This window comes from Macaca fascicularis, chromosome 6, assembly GCF_037993035.2.
Source record: "Macaca fascicularis isolate 582-1 chromosome 6, T2T-MFA8v1.1".
Taxonomy (NCBI): Eukaryota; Metazoa; Chordata; class Mammalia; order Primates; family Cercopithecidae; genus Macaca; species Macaca fascicularis.
In genome coordinates, this window is record NC_088380.1 from 147757850 (window position 1) to 147774665 (window position 16816).

Below are 16816 nucleotides of genomic sequence, written 5' to 3' on the forward strand. Positions count from 1 at the left end.
AAAATTACCAAACCTGGGGTCTTGGGAACATCTGACGCCAAACCTTTTTATTTATTCTCTGACAAACAAGAGAGTAAGACACATTATAGTGGAAACCCTGAAATTTCCCTTTCTCTAGCCAAGATAGTAAATCATAAGTAATGCAGCATTCTAGGAGGATTTTTAGAGATTAACACTACCTCCTGAGGCTTAAAGCGCACAGAGGTGATAGTCCTCATCAAATTCCCATTTAATTCATTTGCTCACCCTCTGCAAAAACTAGATAGATTGTAGTGATGACAAGGACTGAAATATACTTACTTAACCAAACGGTAGCTCCAATTGCAGCTGTCATGCCAGATGTGGTATCTTCATTGGAGTAGATCAATGTAACTTTGGCAACTTGGTAGGTGGCTATTTTTCTGGTGAATGCACTTGTCTTAAATTGCACCAGGGAATAAAATCAAAAGCAGTTCATCTTCTCATAACAAGAAAACAGAACACATTCCAACTGTCTTATTACAAAGCTATGTTAACTCTCTTGCTTTCTTTCATAACGTACTCCACAAATATTTCAACATTGAACATTCTATAGAACATAATGCTAGATCACTGCATAGATGACATCATTCTAATTGGATCTAGTGAGTAGTAAGTAGCAAGGACCCTAGATGGTCTAGCATGTCAAAGAGTAAAATATTAACCCTATGAATATTCAGATGACTGTCATATCAGTGATGATTCTAGGGTTCCTGGGCATGCAAAGAAATGCCCTCTGAGATAAAATATAAGTTATTATCACCTGCATTTCTTACCATTAAGAAAGAGGCACAGCCTCTTTGGATTTTGGAGGTAACATATACCACATCTGGAACTCAAAATGCTATCAGGTTTGAGGTTCTGGAGTAAGAGGTCCAGGCTATCATACCAGCCGTCTGACACAATCCAGCCACTCTGATGTTGCTAGTAATGCCCATGATGGATAACAATGCTGTGTGGAGTTTCTGGCATGGCACAGCAGGAAAGCTAAAGTGCACATCTTTCAGTGGTATAGACAGTAAATCCAAATGGTGTAGATCCATGCCTTCTACAGTAGGTAATTTCTCAGTGCTTATGAATAGATACTATCATGCTCCTTAGCCCTATTAGAGACTGAGTAGATGACAATGGGACACTGTTAGCTTGTTCTTGCACTGCTTGAAATAGAAATAAAAGAAATACCTGAGACTGGGTAATTTACAAAGAAAAGAGGTTTAATTGGTTCATGATTCTACAGGTTATACAATCATGGTGCCAGGATCTGCTTGGTTTCTGGGGAGGCCTCAGGGAGCTTTTACTCATGGCAGAAGGTGAAGAGGGATCTTGCACATCATATAGCAAGAGCAGGAGAAAGACAGAGAGTGAAGAAGGTGCCAGATTTTAAACAACCAGATCTCGCAAGAACTCACTACTGCGAGGACAGCAGTAAGCCATTAAGGATCCACCCCCATGATCCAAACACCTCCCACCAGGCCCCATCTCCAACATCAGAAATTACAATTCAACAAGAGATTTTGGTGGGGACAAATGTCCAAACTATGTCAGACACCAAATGATTATGCCACCAGAGCTGCCAACAAGAACTTTGTATCATCAGATTCACTAAATCGTAAGGTTAGATAGGCATAAGAGAAACCCTTTGTATAAGAGAAATAGTAAATTCAGGATTAGCTCCAAGCAAGTCCAGAAGGAATTTCATAAACACATGACGTAGACGCCTGTTTCACAACCTCTACTGTACCAAAGCAATTCACAATTCATACCTATATTTTCACTGGAAAATTCCCTATGACCAACTGACAGAGGAGAAAAGATATTGGTCCCAGTTTACAGGTGCTTGGTACATATGTTGCTGCAAGCCAAAAATGCTTAAATGCTAAGTTACTTAAGGGGGACCCTAAAGGACAGTGGTAAAGGAAAACTTTCTATGTAAGCAGAGCTGTAAGAAGTATACTTGGTCATTCATTTTTAATGAAAAGAGAAGTGGTCTGACGTATGGCTATATGTAGATAGCTGAGCAGTCGCAAAGGGATTGGCTGGCTGGTCTAGCATCTGGAGGATACACAATTATTATATTAGAGACAAGAAAACTGCAGAAAATGTATATGGAAGGATTAGGAAGTGGACCAAAAAACAGCATAAAAAATCTTTGCATCTCACGTTAATGCTCACAAGATAATTCTACCATAGGAGAGGTCTTCAACAACCAAGTGAATTGAATGACTTGCTCTGTAGATATCAGTCAGCCTCTTTCTTCAGTCATCCCACTACTGGGGCAATGAGGTGGTAAGCAGGGAGGCCATGGGGGTAGATGGAGGTTTTGTATGAGGATAGCAGCAGGGGCTCCCTCTCACCATGGCTGATCTATTACCCCTTCTGGGTTTTTTTTGTTTTTCATTTCTTTTTATCTTAATTATTTGAGCTCTTCCTTTGCAGAATATTACCCCTTCTGAATGCCAGCAGAAGAATGCTGAGTCTTCAGTATCATTCATTGAGGAAACCAGCCTGCCACTTAATGGCAAGTTGATTTTATCAGACTCCGCTCACTCTGGATAGGGCAGTAATTCATCCTTACTGGTATTGACACCTACTCTAGAAAGTGGTGGGGTTTTTTTCCTTCTCTTTACAGTTCTTCTGACAGCAATATTATTCAAAGGCTTACAGAATGATGTATCAACAAGGTATCCTGTAAACCCGGCCTTAGACTGAGGGATCCATTTGTGGCAAATTAAACAGATAGATATAGGACATCGGATACATGACCAAGAGATTCACAAATTTTACAATGGATGCCTTTACCTCCCACCACCATCAAACAGTGAGCCAATAAATCAAGGCAGGGTCTATTAAAAATCTTCACTAAGGCACTAGCTTTGGAGATCACTCTAAAAGATTGGGATGCTGTCCTCTAAAATGTAGAATAGGAGCTGAACCAACAATACCATCCCAAGTAGCTAGAATACATGAGTCCGTGAACCAAGTGGTGGAATAGGATTAACTCCTCCCACCAATGCTTCCAGTGATCTGATTGCATTTTTGCTTCTCATCCATGGAGTCTCTAGGCTCTGCTGCATTTCAGTTGAATTTGAAGCTGGTTACTGCCTGGTCATGTTAAGCTGTTCATACCAGTGGACAAACAAGCCAAAAAACAGCTAATGTGATTATGGTGGTAAGTGACTCTGACTACCATGAGAAGTTTGGGTTGCTCCAACATAATTCGTTCAGTAAATGATATGTCTGGAATTCAGGAGATTCACTAGGGTATCTCTTGGTGTTTCCATTGCCAGTGTCAATGGTAAATGAGCAACTGCAGCAACCATGACAAAGACAAGGCATTAAGCTCTTAAACTCCTCAGAGGTAAATGTCTCATCTCCAAGCAGGTCCAGAAGGAACTGTAGCTTGTTTCACTAACTCTTAAGTCTCTTCAGAAATTGTACTTGGTTATACCTTAAAGGACTTACTCCTCTGCTGTCAGATAAGAAGTGAGGGCATATTCTCTCTCTCTCTCTCTCTCTCTCTCTCTCTCTCTCATCTGTCTCTGTGTGTGTGTGTGTCTCTCTCTCTTCCACACACACACATGCACGTACACGCGCACGCATACACAAATGGAGGCCCCATATTGAATAATAGCATGGAAGCTGGATACAACGGAGAATATGAGCAGGCTTATAGTGGTACAGTGAATGGACTGTAGCAGGTACTTCTTATGCTCTATTTCAGATGATGTCAGCCTTGCCCATCTTGTGTTCCAGATATGGCTACTGGAAGCCAGCTGTGTGCGGGCACAGACTTCATATAGGTGCAACCTTAATAGTACTTTTTCCCTCATAACTATGTCACATGTCATTTGGCTGTCACCCAAAGGCTTTCCTGTTGAAACCAATTTGACAGGATGCCATGGAACCTCGCTCAGCACCCACATAGACACAATTCAGAAGTATGGGGTAGTTCATGTCTGTGTGCTGAAACTTTGACCAGAGGGAGGGAGGAAAAAATAAATTTTCCCCCATCGCCACTCCTCCAACTAGCTCCCCTCAGACACAATATATATGACTTCTTGGAGAACTGGATTTAAGAAATCAGTTGCAATTAATAACAGCCAATTCAATAATGCACCCTCAAATTGGCTCTTCCTCCTTTCTGGCTTCACTCTCACGGCCCCTCATTTGTTTCCTAGGATTGCACTTCCTAATATATTAGTGGTATAAAAGCCCTTTGACACATTTTTTCTTTTTTGAGACAGGGTCTCACTCTGTCGCCCAGGCTGGTGTGCAGTAGCACAGTCATGACCCACTGTAGCCTCAATCTCCCCAGGCTGAAACAATCCTCCTATCTCAGCCTCCCAAGTAGCTAGGATTGTAGGCTAATTGTTTTTCTATTTTGTAGAGACGGGGTTTTGCCATCTTGCTCAGGCTGGTCTTGAACTCCTGGGCTCAAGCAATCCATCTGCCTCAGCCTCCCAAAGTGCTAGGATTATAGGTGAGAGCCATTGCACCTGGCCTAGCGCCTTGTTTTCTACTCTGCTTTTGGGAGGACTCAGGCTAAAATAGCTACATTTTCTTTTTCTTTTCTTTTTTCTTTTTTTTTTTTTTTTTTGAGACGGAGTCTTGCTCTGTCACCCAGGCTGGAGTACAGTGGCGCGATCTCGGTTCACTGCAAGCTCTGCCTCCCGGGTTCACACCATTCTCCTGCCTCAGCCTCCCGAGTAACTGGGACTACAGGCCCCCGCCACTACGCCCGGCTAATTTTTTACATTTTTCATAGAGACGGGGTTTCACCGTGTTAGCCAGGATTGTCTCGATCTCCTGACCTAGTGATCCACCCGCCTCAACCTCCCAAAGTGCTGGGATTACAGGTGTGAGCCACCGCGCCTGGCCAATAGCTACATTTTCTGTTACAAAAGGAGACATAGAACATATATTCATATTTGCATATTTGTGCATAAAAACACTATCATGATAGCTGGGCGCAGTGGCTCACACCTGCAATCCCAGCACTTTGGGTGACTGAGGTGGGCAAATCTCTTGAGGCCAGGAGTTCAAGACCAGCCTGGCCAACATAACAAGACCCCATCTCTATTAAAAATACAAAAAATTATCTGAGTGTGGTTGTATGGGGCTGTAATCCCAGCTACTTAGGAGGCTGAGGCCTGAGAATCACTTGAACCCAGGAAGCAGAGGTTGCAGTGAGCCAAGTTCACACCACTGCGCTCTGGCCTGGGTGACAGAGCAAGACTCTGTCTCAAGAACAAACCACAAAACAACAACAACAACGAACACTACCATGATAAAAACTAAAAAATTATCTATAGGAAATGAAGTGTAAAGGGGTAATGTGGGTGGGGTGGGAGTAGGACTTCTCAGAGTAAGTTTTATATAGTTGTTTGAATCATGTAACTGATTATCTAATCAAAACAAAAACATTATGCCAAGCGAAATAAGCCAAACACAAAAAGATATCGTATGATTCTATTTATATGAAATGTCTAAAAGAGGCTAATTCAAAGAGACAGGAAGCAGATTAGAGATTACCAGGGATGGGATGAAGGGGGAATGGGGAATTATTGCTTAATGGGTACCAAATTTCTGATGGGGTGGTGAAAATGTTTGGGAATAGGTAGTGGTGATGGTTGCACAACACTGCGAATGTAATTAATGTCACTCAATAGTACACTTAAAAGTGATTAAAATGGCAAATTTTATGTTTTATATATATATGACCCCAAAAACAAAAGAAATTAGGAAAAATTGAACTTTTTTTTTTTGAGACAGGGTCTCACTCTGTCACCTAGCCTGGAGTCCAATGGCATGATCTTGGCTCACTATACAAAACTAGAAAAAATTAATCTAAAAGAATGAAAGTGAAATAAAGACAATTTAAGACAAAAATGAAGAGTCTTTGTCACTAGTAGACCCACATTAAAGGAAAGAGGTGAGTGCACCATTTCTCCAAAGTCAGGAAAGCATACTTCTTCCAAATGCACAAAAGATCTGTTTGTAAATCAATGATTAAAGAAGATCTGTAGAGAGATGACCTAGTTCATGTCTGCTGAGAGACCAGGTTGTTGAGGAGGACCCAGTGAAACTTCTTCAGGCTGCAGTAGAAATACTTGCTATATACATAATTATCTGGCTTCGCAGTGGAAGAAAACTAGTAATGCCCTTTCTAGGGACATTATTTTCACATGCAGAATGTGCATGATTGTTAAGAGACATCAATGGTCTACAAAGCTACTTACCCACTTGTGATATTTTTTCTTCTTAACATGCAAACTAAAGCCAGCCTGAACTGGTTTTGAAAAATCTACTAAGCCTCATGTAAGGAATAGAGTGGTGATGCTACCAACCTTGAAGAGGCTGGGGAAACAAGAAGATAGCAGTCCAGCTTTTAAACATCATTAACAAGAAGTCTGTATTTAAGCGCTGGCATTAGGAGGAAGCCAAAAACAGTGTAGACAGTGGAGCTCAGAAGGCAGGCCACAGACCCTGATGAAAGTTTTGTTGTAGTCTCAGCAATGCACCAAGATGTAACAGTCTCTCGTTATCTGAGATAACACCCAGAGTTCTTTGTCCTACCTCCAAGAAGGCACAAAGGTAAGGTCAGAGCAAAAGTTTAATAAATGAAACAAGAAAGTTCTCTGTCAGCAGAGAGGGGGGCCTAAATGGGGTGCCCCGTGTGAGGCTGGGGTCCAGGGTTTTTAGCGGCTGGGAAGAGGAAGGAATGTGCTTAGTCCCAGGGCTGTCTTGGAGAACATGTGACTCAGCTTGACTTGACACCAACCAGAAAGGTTGGCCGGGACCTTGGGTCAGGAACAACCAGGGGCTGAAGTTATGATTCATAGAGCCCAGACTTACAGTCCAAAAAAGAAAGGAAAGTGCCCACCAGAACCCACTGGAGCCCACTGTGCCCCTGCCCACAAAAGGAGAAGAAACTTTTTCCTGGGAGCCCGCTGACTATACAAAGGACAAAGGCATTTCTATGCCAGGCCTTGTTCCCTTATCTGAGTGAGCTGGAGGTCTATGTAAGTTTTTATTTGCTTGGAGGCCTTGTTCTCTTATCTGAGTGGGCTGGAGGTCTGTGCAAGTTTTTATCCAAATGGGCCGGAGGTTTTTCTATCTGTGCAGCTGTGGGCATGTCTCCAGGCACAATACCCTGTGCTAGTTCCTTATCAGTGCCTGCAGCTTGAATTTTTTCCCAGGCTCCTTTTTATGTTATGTGGGGATAAGACACTGACCCATGGGCTGGGCGCACTCCAGGGACCCTTCCCTTGCTGTCTATCTAAGGCAAGCTAAATAACTCCTTTCAGTTTCAACACTGAAATAATTTGCTTTCTAAAATGGATCTCAGGGAAGACTTCTGGCCTATTTCACATGAATAAATGAATCTCATAGAAGACATCTGGCCTATTTCACATGAATCTAGAGAGATCAGAGAGAGTAGAGAATTACAGACTTTGAAAACAGGGATTTCAAAGTTGAGGAGCTGCTCAAGTTGGAAATGCAGGCCCTGGACAGAGGGATAATTTCTGGTCTTGAGCAAAAATCTCCAGTAGTTTCAGGCACACAACAACATCCTGGAAATAATTATCACCCTCCTTAGAGGTCTGGACCAGAAGAAAGAGAATCTACATTTCTTCTGAGTTCAGCAACAAGATCATGATGAAAATGAGCAGGTTTGATACTCCATTGCCAGATATGATCCTTCCGAGATATCACATGTACTTAACTACTACAGCTTAGCATCCAGTGAATGTTAGGACACAGAAAGAATTTCTAACTACAATATCTTTCAGCAATACAAGATACAGACCCTTTGGCCTTGACAATAGACCAAAAGGTGTAATAAATTACAGAAAAGATTTTTCAAAATTAAGGGACAAATTATGCTATGTGGAAGTGAAGAAAAAAAATAAGGCTAGGCATCACAAAAATGATTTGATCAATTTAAATCTTAGAAACAAATATCATGGCACTAATTTAAAGAATACAAAAAGCCACAATACAAAAACACAATTAAGAGAAGGGGACAATCCCAGCACTTTGGGAGGCTGAGGTGGGCGAATCACATGAGGTCAGGAGTTTGAGACCAGACTGCCAACATGGTGAAACTCGTGTCTCTATTAAAAATACAAAAATTAGCCGGGCATGGTGGCACATGCCTGTAATCCCAGGGATTACAGCTTGCCTTAGGTAGCTTACCTTAGGGATTAATACTAGGGAGGCTGAGGCAGGAGAATTGCTTGAGCACCGGTGGGGGCGGAGGTTGCAGTGAGTCGAGATCATGCCACTGCGCTCCAGCCTGGGTGACAAGAGTGAGACTCCATCTCAAAACAAACAAACAAACAACAAAAAAAAGAGAAAGGGACAGTTCCTTAAATTCAGAGATTCCATCACTGATTACACACACACAATATATAAAATTTGGATTCCACTTTTTTCTTCTAAATTTTAGTTTAAAATATCACTCTTCTAACTATAGAACAAACATCTAGACTGTCAGATCCTTGAAGACAGAAACCAGATACCATTAGCGTCTGAATAGCCAGAGTTCAATACAATACATTGTAAATAGTGTGAGTTAAATAAGTATTATGTAGATAAACAATTTAGTGATAGAACCCTCAAATGTCTTTAAACACAGTATTTCAAATTACTATATTTTTGCTTCGAGATCTGAAATGATACAAGTTGTACCCAAATATTGAACCCTGAATTAAGCGAACAGGACACGAAAAAAATTCTTCTGACTTAGATTTCTATTCCTCACTCCCACCATTCTTACTTGCCACATACTATTTTTGTTGAAGGTATTGAGTTAAATCTTTAATGGATGACATGTAAGAAGGTATGCTGACAACAAAGCCAACTTAGACTAGCTCATGGGTGCCAGGCAGGGGGACGGTGGACTCTGAAATGATCCACTTCCTATTAAACGCCAGTCCCATTTTCTATTTAATATAGCCCTGCTCCAATGAAGCACCACTCCATAGCTACTGACCATTTAAGTATGGAATATATAACTTAAATCTATAAATAACTTTAAAGTATAAATATGATTTTCTTTTAAAGTAAAAGTAAATAAATAGAAGATCAGCCATAGCTCTGGAGCACACCAGGCCTGACACTGAGCCTTCCCTCCCCTAAATGTCCGCAGCAGCCCTTACTGGTCAGTATGTCATTTCCCTGACCATCTTGCTTCTGATACTAAGGCTAGAGTTACCACAGAGACTTCATAGATAGCAAAAAGCTTAAGGAAACAAAGTTTCCCACAGGAATTACACTGTGTCAAGTGATAAACACACATGGTACAGACTATTATTAAGACTGGTAGCCTTTTCAGCTTTAGAGGCTGCTTAAGAAAACTCGTTACTGAAAGAGACCCTGCTGGTGGTCTTGGAGCAACACAGAATGGTGGGGCTTACTTTAGTGGTGACAAGAATGACATGGCCAAAGAATAGTTGCTTATCTCCAAGTCTGTGGGGATCAGATAGATGATCTATGTTTTGGGGTGAGGAGTGGTTCTTTGTTTTGGAGGGGTTTTGACAGTGTACACATATATACATATGGTACCTAGTTCAATAAAATTACTTTTCTTATGTTTCACTGCTTAGTCACACCCCATACACAGTTATCATTAAAATTTACTGATGGCCAGTACCAAATTTAGAAGACTCTAGCACTGTAAAGGCATGGGAAGGTATTATGGACCCCAAGGTAAACTTCAAAAAAGGTTGTCCCTAACATGTCTCACTGTGGAGTGAAAGCACTAAGTTCTGTCTAGTTCTACCTGAGAGTAGATGACTTTTACCCACAAGTATTGTTAGCAAACAGGGAACAAAACCTTCTCTTAGCTTAGTCACTTTCTGTTCCCCAGGAAGGTTTCTGGCTGATGGAGGCAGAAAGGACAGTGAGTGACCCAAAATGAATCAACAGTCTCTAAATGGGCCAATAGAACACCCTTGCATCCTACCCAGGCCAGGACCCAGAGACTGGAAGCTAAGAACTGTTATCAGCCACGTGGGTCTTCATCAAAGTATAGGTGCCCAGCTCCTTCCTTAAACGAAAGCCCAGCTCCTTTGAGGGGGAGAAAGGAAGCTGGCGCAGGAAGGCTGTGTGGATTCCCCAAGGCCTGACGATACTCTAGACCATTCCTAACCATATAGGCAGAACGCAGAATATAATCCCACTTTGAAAATGGAGAGCACTATTTTAAGGGTATTGTTTCTTGGGAAAATCCACAATGCTTACTCTGAAACTTTTAACTCAAGAATGTCAAAGCCACACCAGTATGCAGGTACCTTCTCCTCTTAAAAACATAGATGAGGCCAGGTGCCGTGGCTCACACCTGTAATCCCAGAATTTTGGGAGGTCAAGGCGGGTGGATCACCTGAGGTCAGAAGTTCATGATGAGCCTGGCCAACATGGCCATCTCTACTAAAAACACAAAAGTTAGCCAGGCGTGGTGGTGTACACCTGTAGTCCCAGCTACTTGGAAGGCTGAGGTAGAAGAATCACTTGAACCCAGGCGGTGGAGGTTGCAGTGAGCCGAGATCGCGCCACTGCACTCCAGCCTGGGCAATAAGAATGAGACTCCATCTCAAAAAAAAAAAACCAAGTGTATATATATATGGAGAGAGACAGACAGACAGACAGAGAGAGAGAAAGAGATGAGTATTTTGGTTTTCAAGCACCAAAGGAAGACTTTTCCAAACTTGAACCGCCTAATGAAGTGCACATGTTAAGTAGACTTTAAAAGAGATCCTGGCCAGGCGCAGTGTCTCATGCCTATAATCCCAGCACTTTGGGAGGCTGAGGTGGGTGGATCACCTGAGGTCAGGAGTTCGAGACCAGCCTGGCCAACACGGTGAAACCCCATCCCTACTAAAAATACAAAAATTAGCCAAGTGTGGTGGAGGGCATCTGTAATCCCAGCTACTCAGGGGGCTGAGGCAGGAGAATCGCTTGAACCAGGGAGGCGGAGGTTGCAGTGAGCCGAGATCACGCCACAGCACTCCAGCCTGGGTGACAGAGTGAGACTCCATCTCCCAAAAAAAAAAAGAGATCCTAAGCAATCATTCATACCTATCTTTACAAAATATGGTCAATTCTGTGTTTGGGGGGGGGGTAATATTTAAGATTATACATAGAACCAAATTGTTTCACTCATGACATAGAATCATCCAAACTGCACGTACACAAAAATGGCTTTATGCAAAGGCCCTGACAGCGTGATATTTAGTTTTTCGGATTAGGTACATAGGGCCAACCAGCCCATCCTGTACATTCCAGCAAGTGCAAGAGCAGCAACTTTCCTATTTCAATACAATTATGGGCAGAAATTATATGATGTAAAATAGAGGCCCTTTCATAAAGTTAAGATTTAGGGTAGAAGAAGGGAAGATAGAACCAAAATTCCCATGAAGTCAAAATTCAGCATTGGTCTTGTATTCTGTTGAAACCTGTGATGAACTGTAGTACTCAAACTCACAGACTCAGATCCAGGTTCACCAAGACACTTCAGTATGCTTCCAACTGGCTCATCATCATCTTCCTGCTGTATTCATAGGCCACAAACAGTGCCCCATTGGCAGGGATTGCTCGAATCATAGTAGCTTTCAGTCCAGAATATAAGGCTACTATTCCTTCATTTCTCACAACACTTAAGAGAGTACCAATAAATCCTGCCTGTTTTCCATACATGGAAAGAACTTGAATTCTGGATTTAATACAATCCACTGGGAACACGACAAGCCAGAGGCAAATTCCAGCAACTCCACCACTTAACATCAAATGGACAGGGCCTAGTTCATCTTTTGATCTCCCTGATGCGAAAAACGATCGGCTCAGTTCATAGCCACCAAAGTAAAAGAAATAACCCGGTACTTCTTGAAGTAGAGTACTCGAGAGTCCATGGTAGAAGCCCAAGGGGCCATCCTTTTTAAGGATACCCTTCACGACAGACCAAATTGTATTATGGCTTTTTGCTATCTTCCCTGACATCTCCATTTCATACATGGTCTGTAGCCGGCACTTCACAAGCTCAGTGGGGCAGAGAGCCAGCGCAGCAAATGCAGAGGCGAAGGACCCCGCGGTTGCAGTCTGGAGATCACTCAGCTTTGCCTGCTTGTCCATTCCAGCCACTTTCCTGACAAACTGCTGGCAGAACCCGTAGCACATGAAGAGGACCGAGTTTTCAGCAACGTAGGCCATAAGTGCCGGGCCAGTGCCCTTGTAGAAGCCCCTGAGACCCACTTGGGTGTACGTCTTCAGGAAGCAGTCGGTGAGGCCCTTGTACAGGTCGGGGAACGTCTGCATCTTCACTTTTATTGTGTCGAAGGGCTGCCCGGTCAGTACACACGCTGTCCCCCCTGCGGCCCCCGCTGTGAGGTCGATGGCGGCTTGGATGCCAGGACTGGACTTCATGTTCGCTCACTCATCTGAAGGTACCAATGGAAGGCAACTAACTCCCCAGAGCATGGGACCGTCTTTTCACGTCCAGCCCGCAGCGAGCGCGGGGATTGGGGTTGGGGGTTGGGGGGTGGCTCTGCTGCCTGTTCTGGGCTCTCACCCCAGTGCGGGGGAGGCCGCTTAACCCCACGCTAGGCCGCGGGCCGCCCTCTCCCCGCGCACTGAAATAACCCCCAGCTGCCGGCCCCGCGCGCGGCTCACTAGCGTTCCTGCGGCTCCTGGCTCACTGGCGGGGCCCCCAGCCGCCTCCAGCCTGGACCCGCCATCCCTGCGCCCGCAGGCGGGGGACGCTGACCGAATAAATACTTTTGGTGTACTGCGACTGGGCGCAGTGGCTCACTCCTGTATCCCAGCACTTTGGGAGATGGAGGTGTTAGGATCGCTTGAACCCAGAAGATCGAGACCAGGCTGGGCAATATGGCAAGGCTCCATATCTACAAAAACAAACAACAAAGAAAAAAACCCAGGCACGATGGCACGCGCCTGTGGTCCCAATTATCCAGGAGAATGAGGCGAGGATCACTTGAACCACGGAGGTCGATGCTGCAGTGAGCTGTAATTTGCCACTGCACTCCAGGGTGGGCAACAGAGCGAGACTCCGTCTCAAAACAAAACCAAAACCAAGAAAACATTTAAAGCTTTTCGATAAATTCTTGCAATTATGGCCAGAAACTCTAGACGCCACTGTTCGACTGGCGGCAAAAGAAATACTGTCCTAATCAGCCAGCCCTGCTTCTTTTCTTTTCTGTTTTTGAGTCAGGGTCTCACTCCGTCGCCTAGGCTGGAGTTCAGTGGCGCTATCCCAGCTCACTGCAGCCCCAATCTCCCGGGATCAAAAGATCCTCTCATCTCAGCCTCCTGAGTAGCTGAGACTAGAAGGACTACAGACTTTCTAGTCTCCAGACCTGCAAGCCACCACATCTGGCTAAATTTGTATTCCACAGACAGGGTTCGCCATGTTGCCCAGGCTAGTCTCGAACTCCTGAGCTCAAGCAATCTACCCACTGGCCTACCAAAGTGCTGGGGATTACAAGCATGAACCACCGCACCCAGCCTGTCCCACGCTTCCTACCATGCAAAAAACAAAACCAAACAAACTGAAAAGAAGATGCCCTCACTTGAATGGAGCCTGAATTCAGAAGGTCAATCTACAGAAAAACTGCTTTAAAGTAGATAAAACAGGCCAGGTGCAGTGGCTCATGCCTGTGATCCCAACACTTGGAGAGGCTGTGGAGGGAAGATCATTTGAGCCTAGGAGTTCAAGACTAGCTTGGGCAGCAAAATGAGACCCCTGCCCCAGCCTACAAAAAATAAAGCAGAGAAGACAAACTATCAGAGGCGCTGGAACCAGAGCAACCCCATCTTGACTAGGGACTGAGTAAAATAAGGCCGAGACCTACTGGACTGCATTCCCAGGAAGATAGGCATTCTAAGTCACAGGATGAGATAGAAAGCCGGCACAAGATATGGGTCACAAAGACCTTGCTGATAAAACAGTTTTCAGTAAAGAAGCCAGCCAAATCCCACCAGAATCAAGATGGCGTAATAAGTGACCTCTGGTCGTCCTTACTGCTCATTATACGCCAATTATAATGCATTAGCATGCTAAAAGACATGCCCACCAACACCGTGACCACTTACAGATGCCATGGCAACAACAGGAAGTGACCCTATATGGTCTAAAAAGGGGGAGAAATCCTCATTTCCGGTAACTTTGGACCCCTTTCCCAGAAACCTCATGAATAAACCACCTCTTGTTTAGTTTATGTTCAATAAACAACTATAAGTATCCTTAGTCAAGTCGCCCAGGCTGCTGCTGTGCCTATGGAGTAGCCATTCTTTTGCTTCTTTACTTCTCTAATAAACTTGCTTTCACTTTATGAACTTGCCCCAAATTATTTCTTGCAGAGATCCAAGAACCATCTCTTGGGTCTGGATTGGGACCCCTTTCCAGTAACAAAACAATTTGAGGGTTGCTACATGAGACACAGTGACTGCTTTTGATCAGAAAACCCTCAGTGAGCTGCCCATGCTCCTCACTTTTCTGGGGGATGCGGAGAGGGGTAGGGCACTGTGGGAGTCCTTAGCCCTGGAGATGTGCTACTGCTTTCCTGCGGAGCTGGAGAAATGCTATCACATGGCAACATCCCCAAGGATCTGGGGTTGCAGCCCTGGGAACTGGTGGAACGAGAAGTCCTTATCATTTCTGAAGGTGGAACACAGCACTATAAAATCAACTTGGAAAATGGATAGTATTTATATACTGCATTGCTAAGAAACTTGACAGAAAAAAGCTGGGTGGCTCAGCACTGTGCTTTCTGAGTTTTGAGGTTCTCTTTGAGGACCCACACAGCCTCATGCAGAAGTAGAAATCTGTCGCTTATACACTGTTGGTGGGAAAGTAAAATAGTTCAACCCCTATGGAAAGCAGTATGGAGATTTCTCAAAGAACTAAAAATAGAACACCCATTCCACCCAGCAATCCCCTATTGGATATCTACCCAAAGGAAAAGAAATCATTTTATCAAAAAGACACCTGTGCCGGGGACAGTGACTCACACCTGTAATCTCAGAATTTTGGGAGCCCAAGCCAGGTGGATCACTTGAGCCCAGGAGCTCCAGACCAGCCTGGACAACATGGCAAAATGCCATCTCTACAAAAAAAAAATACAAAAAGTAGCTGTGCATGGTGGCATGAACCTGTAGTGGCAGCTACACAGGAGGCTGAGATGGGAAGATTGACTGAGCTGAGGAGGTAGAGGCTGCAGTGAATTATGATCCAGCCTAGGTAGCAAAACAAGACCCCGTCTCAAAAAACAAACAAACAAACAAACAAAAAACAGAAAACATCTACACTCATATGTTTATGGCAGCACTATTCATAATAAGAAAGTCACAGAATCAACATAAGTGTTTGTCAATAGTTGATTGTATAAATGTGGTATATGTATGCCATGGAATACTATGCAGCCATGAAAAAGAATGTAATCTTGTCCTTCACAACATGGATGGAGCTGGAGGCTGTTATTCTAAGTGAAATATCTTAGAACCAGAAAATCAAATACTGCATGTTCTCACTTATATAAGTGGGAGCTAAACAATGGGTACACAAAGACATAAAGATGGGAGTAACAGACACTGGGAACTCCAAAAGTGGGGAGGGTGGGAGGGATTGAGGGTTGAAAAGCTACCTGTTGGGTACTATGTTCACTATTTGGGTGATAGGTTCACTAGAAGCCCAGACCTCAGCATTACACAACATACCCATGAAACAAACCTGCACGTGTCCTCCTTGAATCTAAAATGAAATTAAATTTAAAAAGAAGTAGAAGTTCAGGATATACATGACATGTCTAGCTTTCAAGGCAAGATGTTTTTTGGACATTAGTGAGGACACCACTGTCAGGACACACTTTTTCCTCCCAGATGTTTATAATCCCAGCATTGGAATGAATTCTCTCCAGGCTTACATTCCAAGCCGTAGTCGGCCATGGGTAGTAAAAACAAAATCTGGGGGGAAGAAAGTATGCTGAAAGCATTCTCTCTTTCATTTAGAAAACTTTTCTTGTCTAATTATCCTGGATTGTCAATTAAAAGTGAGGTACTTCAGAACAAAGGTCTCTGAGAAAATTTAAAAAAAAAATTTTTTTTAATGAGGTACTGAAAAGCAAATTGTGCATGAATAATTTGTCACCAGGTAGTGTTCACTGTGGTAAATAGTAACCTGGGCTTTTCTTTGGGAAATGCCCAAATGTCAGCAGTTGCAGTTCTTTTCTCTGGGACCACGTAGTTTCTCCAGAGAATGCTCTACCAATCTTGACTCCGTGTGTGTAGGGTGTGGTGGGGGAGAGGTAGGTTATAAACCTAGATACTGATTTAAAGAGAACAAGACAGGGGAAGAGGGGTGGCACACCTGGAGTAAATATATAGACTTTCACATAATTTTTTCTTTATTTGATACTGTGCCTACTTTCTCTGAGTTTGGGCCTTCTTTGGTTCAATTTATCAAGAAAATAACATTTCCATCTTCTGTGGGCTGGAAAGAGTTATCTGGCTTCATAGAGTGGGATAGAGATCCTGGACACCCAACAACTCTGAACACAGACTTTAATGAATCTCACATCTCTAACCCTACACCTTCCCACCTTCCCTGGAATCTTCTGCTTGCAAAAATTTTGCCTCTTACAAGGCTCTATCAAGTGGGTTTGTCTCTCTTTGGCATAACTACTTGCAGACATTCAGCATGTAACTTTTTCTGATCTATGAATTCATTTATCATTTCTCTGTTTTGGCCTTCCGATAATGGGTTGACATCTCTCCCCATTGTTGT

General features: G+C 43.5%; 1 protein-coding gene and 1 long non-coding RNA gene across 3 annotated transcripts in view; both read right to left on the bottom strand.

Annotated features, from left to right (window-relative positions):
- The window catches only part of LOC141407077 (uncharacterized), a 41193-nt gene extending 30676 nt beyond the window's left edge, over positions 1 to 10517 (bottom strand). For both annotated transcript variants that reach the window (XR_012414182.1, XR_012414183.1), the window contains exon 1: positions 8218 to 10517. This is a non-coding gene — a long non-coding RNA (uncharacterized lncRNA). The remainder of the gene's footprint in view (positions 1 to 8217) is intronic.
- A 146-nt stretch (positions 10518 to 10663) lies between these two features.
- Positions 10664 to 15205, bottom strand: SLC25A2 (solute carrier family 25 member 2). Its single transcript, XM_005558047.5, has one exon. The coding sequence runs from the start codon at positions 12439 to 12441 to the stop codon at positions 11536 to 11538; it is 906 nt and encodes a 301-aa protein (XP_005558104.1). The 5' UTR covers positions 12442 to 15205; the 3' UTR covers positions 10664 to 11535.
- Positions 15206 to 16816: the final 1611 nt, after the last annotated feature.

Coding starts and splice junctions, on each gene's coding strand:
- SLC25A2 (XM_005558047.5), bottom strand. CDS start 12,441: ATGAAGTCCAGTCCTGGCATCCAAGCCGCCATCGACCTCACAGCGGGG.